The sequence below is a fragment of the Corythoichthys intestinalis genome, chromosome 3, assembly GCF_030265065.1.
Source record: "Corythoichthys intestinalis isolate RoL2023-P3 chromosome 3, ASM3026506v1, whole genome shotgun sequence".
In the NCBI taxonomy this organism is placed as follows: domain Eukaryota; kingdom Metazoa; phylum Chordata; class Actinopteri; order Syngnathiformes; family Syngnathidae; genus Corythoichthys; species Corythoichthys intestinalis.
The window spans coordinates 34,242,298-34,260,382 of record NC_080397.1 but is presented as its reverse complement, the minus strand read 5'-3'; the positions used below and the strand labels follow the sequence as shown (position 1 = coordinate 34,260,382).

General features: G+C 40.3%; 1 protein-coding gene across 5 annotated transcripts in view; it reads left to right on the top strand.

Annotated features, from left to right (window-relative positions):
• The window catches only part of hps4 (HPS4 biogenesis of lysosomal organelles complex 3 subunit 2), a 54,784-nt gene extending 41,176 nt beyond the window's left edge, over positions 1-13,608 (top strand). For 3 of the 5 annotated variants that reach the window (XM_057831911.1, XM_057831912.1, XM_057831910.1), the window contains 7 exons: positions 2,354-2,448; positions 6,126-6,195; positions 6,293-6,417; positions 9,332-9,842; positions 10,089-10,215; positions 10,315-10,426; positions 10,626-13,608. In XM_057831911.1, the coding sequence (XP_057687894.1) occupies positions 2,354-2,448; positions 6,126-6,195; positions 6,293-6,417; positions 9,332-9,842; positions 10,089-10,215; positions 10,315-10,426; positions 10,626-10,797 (1,212 nt within the window). In that variant the 3' untranslated portion in view covers positions 10,798-13,608. Of the gene's footprint in view, positions 1-2,298; positions 2,449-6,125; positions 6,196-6,292; positions 6,418-9,331; positions 9,843-10,088; positions 10,216-10,314; positions 10,427-10,625 lie in introns of all 5 variants that reach the window. The other 2 variants (XM_057831914.1, XM_057831913.1) reach the window with 2 other exon arrangements.
• Positions 13,609-18,085: the final 4,477 nt, after the last annotated feature.

Genomic DNA, 18,085 nt, shown 5'->3' with positions numbered 1-18,085 from the left:
TTTTTTTCTTAATTTTTTTTTTGTTTTTTCCAAAGAGCTACATAATTGGATGTGAAATCATTGCTATCAAGGCTTTGTCAGGCTGTTGCTTACCTTTGCAAAATAGGAAAAAGTACACTAAACCCTAGTAGACAATAGATGAATAAACCTTCCGCTCTCAAAGGCCAAAATAGTGCTAAATTTGTGAAATTAATAAAACATGTATAATACTAGCCCAACAGTAAGAAAGTAAAAATAAATTCATAATAATAAACTCTGAATGAACTGAATAAACTTTTTTAGACCTCTCAAAGTCCAAACAGTGCAACTTTCATGAAATTATTGTCACATTCTGCTGCTGGTTAGATTGTGTTTTGTTGCTGGGCGTGGGGGCGTGGCACTTGAATCCAATGCAGGCTCATCAACGCAGCATTTAAGCACGGGTGATCTCAGAGAAGGCTGCCGAGATATTTGCCTTGCTGATCGCTATTTGACATCTGGCACAATAATCTCGCTACATTTGCTTGTTATGCCCCTGCATTGGGTTTTTCTGTTAGTGTGCTGCTCTCGTTTGTAACCGCTGCCTATCGTCTTAGTTTGTCCGTCGACCTGCTGTCACGGACTCCTTTTGTTATTTCTACTGTCCCGCGATCGCGTGTTATTTTTTGTTTGCAATCATTAAACCCTTTTATGTATCCCCCGCTTGTTGTCTGCTTCGAGGTTCAACCTTGTTTCCGCATTTGCGGACGCTAACAATTATAAGTAATAATAATTGACCACAGCATCCCGTCTCTCCTTTTTTTCGGGAGGTGGGAGTCTCTTATTTCTATTTCTGAAAGGTGGCAACAATACTTTGGAAACACTTCCCAAATTACTGTGGCATTTCTTTCAGTAAAAGACAATAAAAGTAAAGTAGACGAAGTGAACTGACCAGAGATTGTTGCTCCGGTCCAGCGGCCGTCTTCCTCTGGATAGCAGTCCTGCTCTTGCAGGCTCAAACTCGTTGTGTTCGTTCACGTTTCGTCTTCAAATGTTTTATCAAGTTCGAGGTATTGAAACTGGCCGATTTAACTCCACATCTCCAAACTTTCAGGCCGCAAATCTTGCATGCAGCCATTGATTTTAATCGACAGGATTTCTATTTGGAAATATTTCCCGACCGCCGCGGCGCCGCCATATTTCCTGGTTTGTTTTTCGTCCATATGAAAAAGCCCCCTTTTGATTGGTCAGGAGTGGCTATTGGCCCGCTCTCATTGGTCTGAAGCAGGCCAATAGCGATAGCTGCTTGGTGTTCACGTGTCATCACACAACACAGAGACATAGTGTAGTGAGCGCCAGGAGGAGAAAAAGGCTGTGGTCAAATGTTATAATAATGGACCGGTAAATGGTATCGGCGCCGTCTTTGTTGGTACTCGCCGATACCGATACCACCATTTCGGGCCGGATCGGCGCCCCATGCCGATACTAGTATCGGTATCGGTGCATCTTTAGAAATTATGGAATAACGGGCGCAATTTTAACAACTTCAACGGTTGATTCACAACATTAAATTAATTGAATGTAGTTTAAAGCTGCTGATACAGAATGGGGACTATTTTATTTAGTGTTTTTAACCGGTAACTTGATACTAAAATAGCAGTTTGGTTTATTTAGCCTGAGAGGATTTTTGAACAATTTTGGAACAAATATACAAAACATTAAAAAAAATATTTTTTAAAAATGGGGGGAGGAAGGAATCAATAATCGATTTATAACCGAATCGGAGTCTCTGAATCGTAATCATAATCGAATCGTTAGGTGGCCAAAGATATCCACCTCTATGAAATACCATAAACGTTGTGTTCTAGTGTGAATGTCGTTACCCAGATTCAACCATAGGCTAACCAGCAATTGTTAAGTCTTCAATTAAACTAACCTGCATGGTTTGGGAATGAGAAAGTGAGAATATCTAAGAAAAACAACAGGGAAAAACAGGGCTCTTTCTCAAAAGAGGGCTTTATAAATTGAGTGTCCATGTTTTGAAGCACTCGACTGTAACGCTACTGCTCAAGCATGTGTGGAAACAGGATATGACTGTTACAGTGTCCTGTGTTATTAAGAAATACCCAAGCATGCTTCTGCATTTATCATGTCTGACACTTAGGTTTGCCTCGCAAATTTTCTTCTATGGATTACACAAGGCCATGCTACAAGCTTTTGCAAAACCGGGCCTCAAATGCGTAACGTGATATAACCCAGGATAAAATTAAATAACTTGCCACACGTGTTGTACTCATTGTCCTGCTGACATTATTGCATTTTTAAATGATTTTTTTTCAGTTGGGGTTTTGTTCTTCCATCTAGCGATGAGCATTATTATTATTTTGCTCATCAGGTTGACCCACTTCTGCTGCTCAAGGCTGCCCTTATTCTACAGGCCTGTCAGCGCTGCCCTCTAGTGTTAGCAGGCTGCATTCTTTTCAGAGGCAGGTAGGTTGACTGACAGGAACTTTGACATTGTCAAAAGTTTCTAATGTTTCATTTTATTTTTCTTTTGCACAACTGAACGTATGTCAAAAATTTCTAATGTTTAATTTTATTTTTTATTCATATTTTGCACAACTGAACGTAAAATCAATGTGTGTTTAATCAATGAATGGACTATTCCATCTTTAAGAATGTCCACTTCTTTGCCTTTGAATGACCCATGGCGTCTTTATGTATCTCTGTTGCAACCTGATGAGACTCAGTGACTTAATAGTTGGATGACCACTTCCATCTAAGAACATCCTGTTTAAAGTATCAGAGTGGTGAAGTGCTGTTTCTGAACACAATGAAAAAGACTTTAAAAATGCCAATTCTAACTGAACAACAAAGAAATCTTTTGGTCAGTTCACAGATATTACTAGTGTTGCACCGATACCATTTTTTGGCCCCGATACCGATACCTGGCTGTGCAGTATCGGCCGATACCGATACCATACCGATACCACCCCGTTTATATATATATATATATATAAAAAAAAATTTTCCCTCCCCCAAAGAGCTACAGAATTGGATGTGAAATCATTGCTATCAAGGCTTTGTCAGGCTGTTGCTTACTTTGCAAAATAGGAAAAGGATTTGTACAAAGTATAATACTAGCCCAACAGTAAGAAAGTAAAAACAAGTTCATAATAATAAACTCTGAATGAACTGAGTAAACTTTTTTAAACCTCTCAAAGGCCAAACAGTGCAACTTTCACGAAATTATTGTCACATTCTGCTGCTGGTTAGATTGTGTTTTGTTGCTGGGCTGTTAGTGGGGGCGTTCCTGACGTCGCACCTGAATCCAATGCAGGCTCATCAACGCAGCATTTAAGCACGGGTGAGCTCAGAGAAGGCTGCCGAGATATTTGCTTTGCTGATCGCCATTTGACATCTCGCACTATAGTCTCGCTACATTTGCTTGTTACGCCCCTGCATTGTTTTTTTTCTGTTAGTGTGCTGCACTCGTTTGTAACCTCTACCCTGTGCAGGTATTTGAGTGTTTTTATTTTGACTTTTTGGCTCGCTGCCTATCGTCTTAGTTAACCTTCGAGTTTGTAGTATTGAGCTCCGTCGACCTGCTGTCACGGACTCCTTTTGTTATTTCTACTATCCCGCGATCGCGTGTTATTTTTTTGTTTGCAATCATTAAACCCTTGTACGTATCCCCCGCTTGTTGTCCGCTTCGAGGTCCAACCTTGTTTCCGCATTTGCGGACGCTAACAATTATAAGTTATAATAATTGACCACAGCATCCCGTCTCTCTATTAGCCTCCTTTTTTCAGGGGGAGAGTCCCTTATTTCTATTTCTGAAAGGTGGCAACCCTACTTTGGAAACATGTCCCAAATTACTGGAGCATTTCTTTAAGTAACAGACAAAGTAAAGTTGACGTAGTGAACTGACCAGAGATTGTTGCACCGGTCCAGCGCCCTTCCATAGCAGTCCTCCTCTTTGGAGGCTCAAACTCGTTGTGTTCGTTCACGCTTCGTCTTCAAATGTTTTATCATGTTCGAGGTATTGAAACTGGCCGATTTAAATCCACATCTCGAAACTTTCAGGCCGCAAATCTTGCATGCAGCCATTGATTTTAATTGACGGGATTTCTATTTTGAAATATTTCCCGACCGCCGCTAGGCCAAGCGTCCTTGTCATTGGTCAGGAGTGGCTATTGGCCCGTTCTCATTGGTCTGGAGCAGGCCAATAGCGATAGCTGCTTGGTGTTCACGTGTCATCACACAACACGGAGACAGAGTGTAGTGAGCGCCAGGAGGAAAAAAAAAAGGCTGTGGTCAAATGTTATAATAATGGACCGGTAAATGGTATCGGCGCCGGCTTTTTTTGGTACTCGCCGATACCGATATCACCATTTCGGGCCGGATCGGCGCCCCCTGCCGATACTAGTATCGGTATCGGTGCATCTATAGATATTACAGTTTGAATTTTGTGTTTAATTCAATTCAAGTCACTTAGGGCGCTTTCGCATTAGACCAAGAGGAGCCTGTTGAAGAGCTACCTCGCATAAACACTTGCAAAGGACTTGTTGAAAAGGTTCAGCATTCACACTGCACCAACTGCACTTTCCGAGTAGCATCACGTGGATGAAAGGTGCACTCATTGATTGGACGAATAGAAGACGAAATACTTCCCTTCTGGGTAGGGGTGTGACAAAATATCGAAATGGTGATATATCGTGATACTTTGTATCCCAAACGGTTATCGATATGCTCCTGCCAAGAATCGAGATATCATTTTAAAAAGATGTCAATGTTTAAAAAAAAAAAAAGGAACCAACAAGTTGCTACCAAAATCTTCCACCATAATAGTGTCTCAATTTACTCATGCATTGACGGTGCTTGATTCCCAATCCATTTAGACTGGGAATGTTTTTTTATTCAAAACCAGAGCATTCACAGTCATTCTGTCCGATTTTCAGGGCATTTACAGGTCACTTGCTGTTCATTTTAGGGCAGTTACAGGTCATTTCCTGTTGAGTTTGAGTCACTGCCTATTCATTTGGGTGATTCCCAGATCACTTCCTGTTCTGTAACTCAAACAAGAAATGAATATTCGTTCATTGCGCCATGAATCTGCTATTGCAACATCTAGACATATTGTTCTATCATACACAACAGTCGTTTTGGCTTAAAATACACCTTTCTTTTAAAGAGGGGTGCAAGAGCAGAAACTGCTTTTTCAGTCTTGTCTGTGTTTTCTGCCCTAAAGAGAATGAGAGATCTTTACTTGAGAAAACATATTTCCTCTTATGAAACTCAAAGGATCATATCTCCAGTTTTCCGTGGTTTATCTGTGGCAAATAAAATCTGGGAGAGAGGTCAAAATCTGCGCTTTCGAGTCATGTTGACGGCAGCGCTCTATGTCAAATGCTTAACTTTTTAACGTTGCTTGAAAGACGCCACGTGATTGAACAGGCAGGCGTGATCGTAGAACGGCAAGCTTGAGTCTGATTGGTATAATGAAGTCATGTAATTATTGTTGCGACGTCCCATTGGTGAAACTGGTATCGCCACTATTAGCGTCCCTGGCAAAAGAAAAAAAGTAAAATCTAATATGTAGAATAAAGAGGAAAAATCTAACTACTAGTGTAGCGGAGTAAGACTCGCGTTTCTTCTTCACAAATCTACTCAAGTAAAAAATATAGCTTTGTAAAACTACTCTTACAAGTACGTTTTTCTCAAAAAGTTACTCATGTAAATGTAACGTAGTAAATGTATTGCTTTAATACCCACCTCTGACCGAGACCCACGATTATTCAGCGGACCAGAGTTCGTTTGTTTGGTCCGAACTAGAGTTCGGAGCCGCGTTCACATTTACAAAATTAAGCTGACTGTCTGAGAAAAAGAACTCTGGTCCGTTTAAAACGTACCAAAAAGTACTAGAATGAAAGCGCCCCTTATACTCCGGAGCAATTTATGTGTGAAATTATGAACACGTTATTATTTTATATATATATGTACTATATATATATATAAATATACTAAAGCACATTTTTGGTTCATCCTAAAATTCCACCCAAGCGCCAAATAGTCCTAATTTTTTGAGTGATTTATTTGCACTAGATCTGCCAGTTATCTACTTAATTTTTTTATCATGAACATCTTCTGTCACCTCTCGTCCATAGAGTGGTGAGCACACAGATGTCCCCAGCTCTGACCATGAAAGTTATGGTTCATGAGAGTGAAAACTTCAAGGTGAGTGAAAATAATTATCTCATTAACAATTGAGTGGTGAAAAGGAATATGTCAGATAATGTTTTCTAACAAGAACGTGCTTCACACTTCTATTCAGGTGCAGTCACCCAAAGCTCTGAGCCCATCATGCTTATTCGATGATGCTGTCAGTTCTACGTCTGTGTTCCTCACCATGTTTGAACTTCAGTACCTGCAGTCTGCTCCTGTTGACAGAGAATCATGGTACTGTAGTACCAAGGGCGTAGGTTTGCATAGGGATGGTAGGGACATAACACCACCAACTTTTCCGGATGCTCAAATTGAAGAGGGATAGTAGAAGTTTTTTTCGCCAGCAGCAGCCGCTGTAAGTAATGTAAAAAGAAGTCAGTGTTGTGGAGATAAGGAGAAACACCACTAAATTTGCTTTTGAAAGCCCACCCTGCATCAGAGTGAGCATAACACTAAACTGTGTGAACTTGCTAACCTACAAAACCACTGCGGTCAGTCCAGCCACCACAAGGAACAACGAAGTCAAGCTAGCCGTCCCTCATTTGGATCATTGTTTGCATTATACAGTATGCATTACAGTAATGCAACGCGGTGGTTTCAGAGTGCAAGTCCCCTTGTTAAAAAAAAATGGAGAGCTCTCCAAGAACTAAGAACGGGTCCACTTCATGGGGACACTGATATGAACATGAACTGACATGAAAAAAAATCTGTGAAATGAAATCCCCCATCAGAATTTAATGACAGTACTTTGATTCGAGTCTTTTTAGTCCAGTATGCCTCAGATGTAGATCGGTCCTTGTATATCTGAAGATTTTTTTCCATTAGTTTTTTTCTTAATTACTTTTATATTACAATACTTTAGTTTGAGTATAGGGGTGCTCCAGTGTCCCCCATAATTGGACCCATTCTTGGATAGATCCCCATTTTTTTTTAGGACATAACCCGTTTTAGTTGCATGTGCCGTTTGAGATGTTTTGGCACTTGTATTTTGATGCTCCGGTCAGGACCAAAACATGTTGGAAATCCCGCATAAAGTTACACTCCTCATACTCAGGGGCGTTGGAAGTCACTCATAGCTGGGGGTGCTGAGGACCTTTTTATTTTTAGTTTTGTTTTTTTCCTTCCAAAAACAGCCGTTGGGGTCCAAATTTGTCATGCACGCGCATTTTCTAAATACAAGGCGTGCACGATGGCAGGACACGCATGCTGAATAGTTTACCTACTACTACTAGGCTACTACTAAGACAGCTTTCTATTTCACTTACAGTGTGTGTTGGTGGTTTTGCATTGGAAATAAAAGCGCGTGTATTATAATGCAAATCCCCACAGCTAGACGGCACAATGACACATGAACACATTTGAAAACTAAAAGGCCCAATAAGCCTTGATTTAACAGCCCTTTTCACAACACTAAAATAAATTACACACAGATATCCAAACTTTCTGCACAATGGCAGCTCAACAGTAACAACAAACAATAATATGGCTACAATCAATGCAAGCATGTCTTATATTTGAAGACACAAAAGAACAATCATCTTCATACTGTATTTGACCACGAACTGAAATTTTAGAAAATTTTGCTGTTTTTGTTTTTCCATTCCAATAGTGCCTTATTCAGTGTGACCCGATAGCAAGCAAGGGGTAAGGTGGTGGTATTTAAAAACAACATATATTTAATTCCCGAAGTTAAATACGCTGTTGTTTCAAAGTTTTATTAATTTATAACCAAAAAGATAAAAATAAATAACAATAATCCCCAACCAGGGGTCGCGTTAACCGAATATTTTCCGTCGTTGACTGTTTTTTTAAAACGGTGACGGAAAAAACTGAAGTCCATCCGTCATTTTGACAGGTTGCAATTCACATCCCAGACCGCAGGGTGGCGAGTGAGCATATTAACTAGCTATTGTCTCTCTTGATGCATGACGTCGTTGGCCTTACTCGGAAAAATGTCAAGGCAACTGAGTGTTTGCCGGGCACGGCCAGACTGTTCTCCCTGTATTTTTCAAGAAAAGTCTGGGACACAGCCTCTCGAGTAGGTACAAAATCAATCGACAAATCAGATTTGTTTATTTGCGTGACGTGTTCTTCACGAGCAACGTCACTCTTGCGCGCCGAAAGTCGTTGCTACAACAACACGGATGGCGGGAGAGCTGAGAATATGTTCCAATCCGCGGTAAATTCAGTTTTAAATGAGCTAAAACACATCGACACGAGACATTGACAACAGTCTGTCTCGCGCTAGCCATGTTGAATAAACTCCGTTCTCCTCGTATGTTTACTTCCGCGCGCAAGTCCCTCGTCCTGCCCTCGTCGCTTTGCTAACGGCACGTCTGCCCGTCGCTGATTGGTGCACTCCGCTGTCTGTTTGCCTCTTGTCAAGCTTGTTCGGACAGAATATTAATTAAAAATGAATGAAAACTAAATACTATTTAATATGTCATTATTATTATTTTAAAAATGTAAGTGACGGGTAAAAATAGATTATGACCGCATTTTTATGACACTGTCAGTCAAAATGACGGACAACGAAAAAGTCTAGCGCAACCTCTGTCCCCAACACCAGGAGGTGCTGCAGCACCCTCAGAACCCAACTTCCCGTGCCACTGATCACACTCATCATTATACTGTAATTTGTCCATCTGGCTTTATTCGAAGATTGAATTGTATGGCAGAGAACAAATGATAAAAAAAAAAAAACATTTATATTTTTTAAGTGTTTGGTCTAGAAATTCCCTCAGTCACAAAAAATGTTATATAAATTAGACACAAATAATTGCTTTTGACACCAGGCGTCACCACTACTTGAAATAACTGCTCAACATTGATTGAAGGAATTTTATACTTTCTATAGGTCAATGAACGAAATGGTCTCAAATGAATTAAAATTGCTAAAAATATTATTTGTTATCAAGAAAAAACTGTGTACAGTTACAACATCTACCATACCGTACCGTACCGTACCATACCGTACCATACCATACCATACCATACCAATAATCATGCAGAATTTCAGAATTCACCCCCTTTCTGATTAAAGTCTAGTCATCAAAAGCTTGCAGCAGATCTTTAAAAGAACCAAACCTGGTAGGTGTCAACTGCCATCATCCATGACAGTCAAAAAACTGCCTTTGTTCTTCCCCAGGTCCCACACTACTCCAATTAAAGACCCTCCCCTATGTAATAGCTTGTCAAGAACACCATCAGATACAGCCTCTTCAGAGTCTCTGCTTTCTGATTCATCGTTCTCCCAAAAAGGAACTTTGAGCTTGTCTGAATCTGCCAACTCTGTTTTCGGCCTAGTTCAGTCACAGAACCCCAGACCAAATGGAGACGCTTCCCATGGAGCTGAGCATGAAGTTCTACAAAATATGAACTATGATAGTTTACACACAAGTGGAGGAGAACAAGGCAACTCTGAGAACAACACAAACTCATGCGTCAATGGAAAAGATGAGTGCAGTGGAGGGACAGAGCTCTGCAATGAGGAATCACAGGATCCTGGATTGGAAAGGGAGGATAAAACTGTACCCGTACACCCAGATGACACCCCTCTGGTCCCCATGACACTCTACCTGCACAGGGTCAAGAGCCTGGTGCTGGCCCTACTGGTGGAGCCTCATTTCTTATGTGACCAAGCTGCCATGGAGGAAGTGGTAAGAATCAATCAATTTCTTTCAAACGTCGTCACATTAAATATGATGAAAAAGAGGAAGATATTCATGATACTGCTGATATCTTGTTATGGAATATTCATAATATTGGTGTAATCCCCCAGATTTAAATTTGAAAAAGGCCGCTGGTGATTTCGGTCAGTTCACGAGTGCACTAACTTGCCTTTTGTAATGCTAATTTATCAGCTTTGTCAACTAGTCAGCTCCGCCTTTACGGTTTGTTTCCAGTATCACAGCTGCTTAGCTTCGCTTAACGGACTCGAGGCCCATCTGAGGAGCATCTCTCCAGGGGCGCCGACCACTGCGGGACCCTTCATCTTTTCCCATTATGACTGCACTCAGAGCACGCTAATAAGTGAGTCCTCATCCACTCGGGACTTTTAACGGTGTTCCTGCAGAAAGAAACCAGTCCAAGTTAATGTGGGACTGACACCGTTATTGTGTGTCTCTGTAGCCAACCTGTCTGCCCGACCAAGGGGACCCCCCGAGCGTCCTTTTGTCAGAGCCACATCACTTCTTCACTCGCATTTCTGTAACACTGAAACTCTGCAGGAGGCTATTATCAGGTCAGTATGCCAGTGACTGGCGACCGTGGTTGTTTAGAGTGGTGGGGGTGGGGGCTGCCTTGCATGGATCCTCTCAGTGAGGGTGGGGGGAAGGGGTAAGGATCTGTCATCAAGTCCATCATCACAATACGGCATTCCCGAAATACTGCTCATCTTTTGGTTGCCTTTTTTTTGGGGTGGGGGGGAATTGTCACTGCAGGAATGCTTCTGCTGCTGTCTACGGGGTCCGCAGCGTGGCTCAGGAGACATATTTCATGCAACACGGTGTCGCGCTGAGGAACTCGGGCATCCCCAACCACCAGGACAGCGCGTTCTCCCTCCCCAGCAAGGCTCGGCACAGACTGCTCAAACATGGCGTCAATTTACTGTGATGTGAGAGTACTACAAATTTGACAATTCCAGCATTGGAAGCGTGTTCAAGATGTGAAGTGGTATGAAAAAATACCTGAACCTTTTGGAATTTCTCACATTTCAGCGTAAAATCACCATCAATGGTGATCTGATTTTTGTTAAAATCACACAGATGAAAAAAACAGTTTGTGCTTTAACTAAAACCACCCAAACATTAATAGTTTTTTTTATATTTTAATGAGGATATCATGCAAACAATAACGGAAGGGGGAAAGATAAGTAAGTGAATCAACACATTTAATATTTTGCGCCCTCCACTTTGGCAGCAAGCAATAACTTCAATCAGACATTTCCTGTGTCTTCAGATCAGTCTAGCACGTTGAACAGGACTAATCTTGGCCCATTTTTCTCAACAAAACTGCTGTAGTTCAGTCAGATACCTAGGATGTCCGGCATGAATCGCTGTCTTTAGGTCATGCCACATCATCTCAATGGGGTTCAGGTCTGAACTTTGACTTGGCCACTCCAGAACGTGTATTTTGTTCTTCTGAAACCATTCTGAAGTTGATTTACTTCTGTGTTTTGGATCATTGTCTTGTTGCAGCATCCATCCTCTTTTTAGCTTCAACTACCTGACAGATGGTCTCAGGTTTTCCCGCAAAACATCCTGATACACTTTTGAATTCATTCTTCCATTAATGATTGCAAGATGTCCAGGCCCTGAGGTAGCAAAACAGCCCCAAATCATGATGCACCCTCCACCATGCTTCATGGTGGTGATGAGGTGTTGATGTTGGTGAGCTGTTCCATTTTTCCTCCACATATGACGTTGTGTGTTACTCCCAAACAATTCAACTTTGGTTTCATCAGTCCACAAAATATTTTGCCAAAACTTCTGTGGAGTGTCCAAGTGCCTTTTTGCGAACATTAAACGGGCAACAATGTTTTTTTTTTTTTTTTTTTTTTTTTTTTTTTTTTTTTACAGCTGTGGCTTCCTCCTTGGAGTCCTCCCATGAACACCATTCTTGGCCATAGTTTTACATATAGTTGATGTGTGCACAGAGATATTGAACTGTGCCAGTGATTTCTGTAAGTGTTAAGCAGACATTCTAGGGTTCTTTTTTACCTCTCTGAGTATTCTGTGCTGAACTCTTGGCGTCAACTTTGGTGGACAGCCACTCCTTGGGAGAGAAGCAACTGTGCCAAACTCTCCATTTGTAGACAACTTCTCTGACTGTCGATTGATGAACATCCAGACTTTTAGAGATGGTTTTGTATCCTTTCCCAGCTTTACACAAATCAACAACCCTTGATTGCAGGTCTTCAGACAGCTCTTTTGACCGAGCCATGATGCACATCAGACAATGCTTCTCATCAAGACAATTCTTACCAGGTGTGTGTTTCATAGTGGGCAGGGCAGCTTTAAACCACTCATCAGTGGTTGGGCAGACACCTGACGTAAAATGTCTGGTAAAAATTGGTTTCAATTGCTCAAGTCTCCTTAAGAAAAGGGTTCACATACTTATGTTCCCCCTTTTGTCATTGTTTACATGCTATCCTCATTGAAATATGAAAACTAGGGCTGTCAAACAATTAAAATTTTTAATCGAGTTAATTACAGCTTAAAAATTAATTAATCGTAATTAATCGCAATTAATCGCAATTAAAACCATCTATAAAATATGCCATATTTTTCTGTGAATTATATATATATATTCTGTAAAATGTTGGAGTGGAAAGATAAGACACAAGATGGATATATACATTCACCATACGGTACATAAGGACTGTAGTGGGCATTTCACTCTACTGTCATTTAAATCTGTCTATGCTGTCCTCACTCTGAAGCGTCTACTTTTTCCAAAGCTAGACAGCTAGTGAACGACGCCTTAATAATCAGACTTATTCCTTTTTCATCTGATTTATTAATAAAATGGCCTCAAACCACTGTCCTCTTTAGACCGTCCTAAAACTACAAAAAAAAGTACACAAGCATTGCATTAGCAACAATGTTAGCTTAGCACGCTATACAGGTTAACTAAACATAAACAAAAAGCGTCTCATACAAAAAATATAACATTTCGCTTATTGACATGATATGTACATTCTTTACAACAACCATACTTACGGACAAATCTTGTCAAAGGATCATATAAGCACAACAGAGACGTTGTGCAGCCATTTTGAACTGGCAAGAAAAGAATAAACCATGTCGCAAAGCGACCACAAGAGTTCACTGTTAGACAGCACAAAAAGCCTTGCTGTGAAACTTACCAAAAGGCAGAATACTGTCTGAGCGGGACATGTGCGTTAATTGCGTCAAATATTTTAACGTGATTAATTTAAAAAATTAATTACCGCGCGTTAACGCGTTAATTTTGACAGCCCTAATGAAAACATATAAATGTTTGGGTGGTTTTAGTTAAAGCAGACACTGTATTTTCATCTGTGTGATTTTCACAAAGATCAGCTCACATTTGATGGTGATTTTATACAGAAATGTGAGAAATTCCAAAAGCTAGATACTTTTTCATACCATTGTGTATGGAACCTGAACAGAAGTCTTCCGCCTTTCAGTCCTTTTTTTTTTTATTAAAAATATTTAACTTGTTTAGCTAGTGAGTCACAATATCAGGTATTGTACATAGCTCAAGCAGGAGATGATTATCTCCAGTTTTACAAAGTCAGTTTATCGTTGTCCTCACTTGCACGCATGTCATCAATACATTGATGGCATTAATTTTTCTTAGCAAATGCAATTTTATTGGTACAGTATTATTAATTAAAATCAGTTACCCTGCTTCTGGGAAATAAAATGTATTTTAACTACAGACTATGTAAAATGATTCACTGTATTTAACCCTTTCATGCACAAATGAGTTTTTTTTGTTGTTTGTTAACTATTACAGGGCATTCATTTTACTCATTGGCTGCCATTGAGAGCGTTGGATGTCCGATCCATTTTGACTGGGATGGGTGAATGAATGACAGTTCCCAATCAAAATCGATTGGATGTCTAGCGCCGTCAATGGCACTGAAAAATGAGCATTCACTGCCTGTTTTAATGAATTTTACCTCTAGTGCTGTCAATGGCATGCAATGAGTTAAACACCATGAAAAAGAAAATCTAGTCTTACTTGGGGCCATAACCAGTGTATTTTTATTTCAATTCGTTATAATTTAAACAATTGTGCTTTTAACATTGTATTCATAATTAATACAGTGAGAAGCAGAAGTATTTGCACCCCTTGTGATTTTGCAAGTTCACCCACTTAAAAAATAGGTAGAGGTCTGAAATTTTAATCAGAGAAGCATTTCCACTCATCGAAACATAATCTTAAAAAATCCAGAAATCACTTTCTATGATTGTTAGAATAATTTATTTGTAATTTACTGGGGTTCATAAGTATTTGTACTCGTGAGAATCAACAATAACTATGACACTTTAAGAGTTGTCAGTCTACCTTAAAAAAAGTCCACCTTCTCCCGCATGAGTAACCACCCACTCACTACCCGTTTGAGCTCATTATTGTAACCTGTGCACCTCACAGTCAGTCATAAACCAACTGCTACCATGGGCAAGACCAGAGAGCTGTTGAAAGACACCAGAGAAAAAAATGTTGATCTTCACAAAGTTGGAAAGGGCTATGGGACAATTGGAAAGCAGCTTGGTGAGGATAAATCAACAGTTGCAGCAATTGTTAGAAAATGGAAAAGGCTAAACATGACTGATAATTACGTCAAACTGGGGCTCCATGTAAAATCTTTCCCCGTGGGGCATCACTCATGATAAGAAAAGTGAGGGCTCAGCTTAGAACTACATGGCAGGAGCTGGTCAATGACCTGAAGAGAGATGGATGCACAGTTTCAAAGGCTACTGTCAGTTGTGCAATGGTTTAAAATCATGCATTGCTCAGAAGGTTCCCCTGTTGAAGCCAGTGCATATGAAGGCTAGTCTGAAGTTTGCCAGAGACCATCTGAATGATGCAGAGGGGTCATAGGAGAAAGTCATGTGGTCAGATGAGACCAAAGTAGAACTTTTTGGTGCAAACTTTACTCGTCGTGTGTGGAGGAAAAAGAAGGATGAGTACAATCCCAAGAACACCATCCCCACTGTGAAGTACGGGGGTGGAAACCTCATGCTTTGGGGCTGCTTTTCGGCAAAGGGGACAGGAGGACTGAACTGTATCAAGCAAGGGATGAATGGTGAGATGTATCTTTAGATTTTGAGCCATAACCTCTTTCCCTCAGTCAGAGACTTGAAGATGTGTCGTGGCTGGATCTTCTAATGATCCGAAGCACACAGCCAACCTGAACAAGGATTGGCTGTGTAAAAAGAATCTCAAGGTTCTGGAGTGGCCTAACAAGTCTCCATACCTCAATCCAATAGAAAGTCTTTGGATGGAGCTGAAACTTCGTGTTTCTTAACGACAGCCCCGAAACCTGACAGATGTAGAGAACATTTGTGTGAGGGGAATGGGCCAAAATCCCTGTTTCCATATGTGAAAACCTGGTGAAGAACTACAGACACCATCTGACCTTTGTAATTGCAAACAAAGGCTTCTGCACTAAATCACTAAATCTGCACTATATCATATAAAGTTTGTTCCAGATTTTTTTTAGATTGTCTCTATAAATAGAAATGCATCTATAATTCAGACCTCTACGTATTTTCTAAGTGGGTAAACTTGCAAAATCACAACTTTGAAGAGGAGGGTTATTGGAAGTTTTTTTCAGCCAGCAGCAACCGCTGCCACTGTAGGTAATGTAAAAAGACATCAATGTTGTGGAGGTGGGGAACACGCCAGTAATTTTGCTTCTGAAAGTATTTGTATTTATTTTTATCTCCATTAGTTGCAACAAGTACAGCTACTCTTCCTGGAGTCAGTTCAGCCTGCTCCGTCCGTGCAAAACCTTTACACCAGTGCTCACATCACCAACCAAATTGCATACAAATAAATAAATAAATAAAACCCACATCCACCCACCCCTCCCTCCCTACCCACACACATACACACGCTCACACATCTACATATAAATGCACATATAGTACATAGACATACACATTACAACATAAGTATCTCCCCATACATACCTATGCACTACATGCATGGATATGTACTCATGTACATGTACAGAAAGCACCCAGTCCGACCTGAATCAGGTTTAGCATAACATTAAAATGTGTGAACTTGCTAACCTGTAAAACAAGTAGAAAGCTGCTGAGAGAGCTGTCTTCCTGTATGTTTTCTACTTTTAACGTTAATTCAACTGTGCATTTTGTGCGTACAGTGTATCACAAAAGTGAGTACACCCCTCGAATTTCTGCCGATAATTAACTATATCTTTTCATGGGAGAACACTGACAAAAATGACACTTTGACACAATGAAAAGTAGTCTGTGTGCAGCTTATATAATAGAGTTTATTAATTTCCCCCTCAAAATAACTCAAAATATAGCCATTAATATCTAAACCTCTGGCAACAAAAGTGAGTACACTGCATGGGAACTACGTACATCCCTAAATGTCCAAATTGAATACTGCTTGTCATTTTCCCTCCAAAATGTCATGTGACTCGTTACAGGAGTGCTCGCTGCATTGCTGCAGAGATTGAAGAGGTGGGTGGTCAGCCTGTTAGTGCTCAGACCATATGCCGTACTCCTCATCAAATGGGTGTACATGGCTGTCACCCCAGGAGGAAGCGTCTTCTGAAGACGGTACACAAGAAAGCCCGCAAACAGTTTACTGAAGATATGTCAACAAGCACATGGATTACTGGAACCATGTCCTATGGTCTGATGAGACGGGCGGGCTTTCTTGTGTACCGTCTTCAGAAGAGGCTTCCTCCTGGGGTGACATCCATGCACACTAATTTGATTTAGAGTTCGGCGTATGGTCTGAGCACTAACAGGCTGACCCCCCACCTCTTTAATCTCTGCAGCAATGCTGACAGCACTCCTGTAACGAGTCACATGACATTTTGGAGGGAAAATGACAAGCAGTACTCAATTTGGACATTTAGGGATGTACGTTTTTTCAAAGGGGTGTACTCACTTTTGTTGCCAGGGATTTAGATATTGATGGCTATAGTTATTTTGAGGGGAAAATAAATTCACTCTATTATATAAGCTGCACACAGACTACTTTTCATTGCATCAAAGTATCATTTTGTCAGTGTTGTCCCATTAAAGGATATACTTAAATATCTGCAGAAATGCGAGGGGTGTACTCACTTTTGTGATACACTGTATTAAAAGGTATATATATATTTTTTTTACATCTTTTTTAAAAATATATCTTTAATTTGCTGCCTATCCACATTCCACCCCCCCCCCCAAAAACAAACAAACACAAAAACACAACCACTGTAAATTTCCTTTATATGAAACAAGCATTTTGAAAAATGGCTTTCTCCCTTGAAAATAATTTTAACTTATTTTCATTTTTACATAGGAACCAGCTATTTTTGAGAAATGTATACCTAATTTGTTTGGTCTTATCAATGCCCCGTCCCCAGCAAAAAGTGTTTATGCAGGTTATGCTATTATAGCATATAGTCCAGGGGTCCCCAAACTACGGCCCGCGGGCCGGATACGGCCCGCAGCCACATTTGGTCCGGCCCCCTGAACAAACAAACAAACAAAAAAAATTGTTAAAAAAAAAAAAAAAAAAAAATATATATATATTTTTTTTTTTTTTTTTTTTTTGCCAATAGAGTTATTTATGTCCTGGCTTTTTTCTGTGAAGAACTGAGCAATGGTTATTTGGTTATTATCTATTTAATTAATACAGTATTATTATATTATATTACATTACATGATATTATATTATATTATATTATATTATATTCAGGGGTGCACATAAGTGGTCCGCACATGCGTACTGGACGTAGACAAACGCGCTGGCCCTCAACGGCTTCCATACGCTTTTGCAGAGACGTCACCGGAGCTACCGAAAAAAAGGACTTTTGCTGAAAAGTGGCTACAGGAGGTACCATGGCTAGAAGTGAATGATGCTCGCACGGAAATGCGGTACAAAATGTGCCGTGAGAATCCCAATGTCGCCGATTAGAGCAACGAATTTTATGTAGGGTCAAAGAATTTCAGCCATCCAAACTTTGAAAAGCACGAAAAAAACAGAGAGCATGTGGCAATTAAGCAAACTATCGATGTCAAACAGGACCCCACTCGCCCTATGGACATGTGGCGGAATAGGGCGGAATAAAGGTAATGAACAGCGACATGCACTGACAAACGTGTTTTTGCTCGCATTTTACAAAGCTAAACATACACGTTCAATGAGGTCT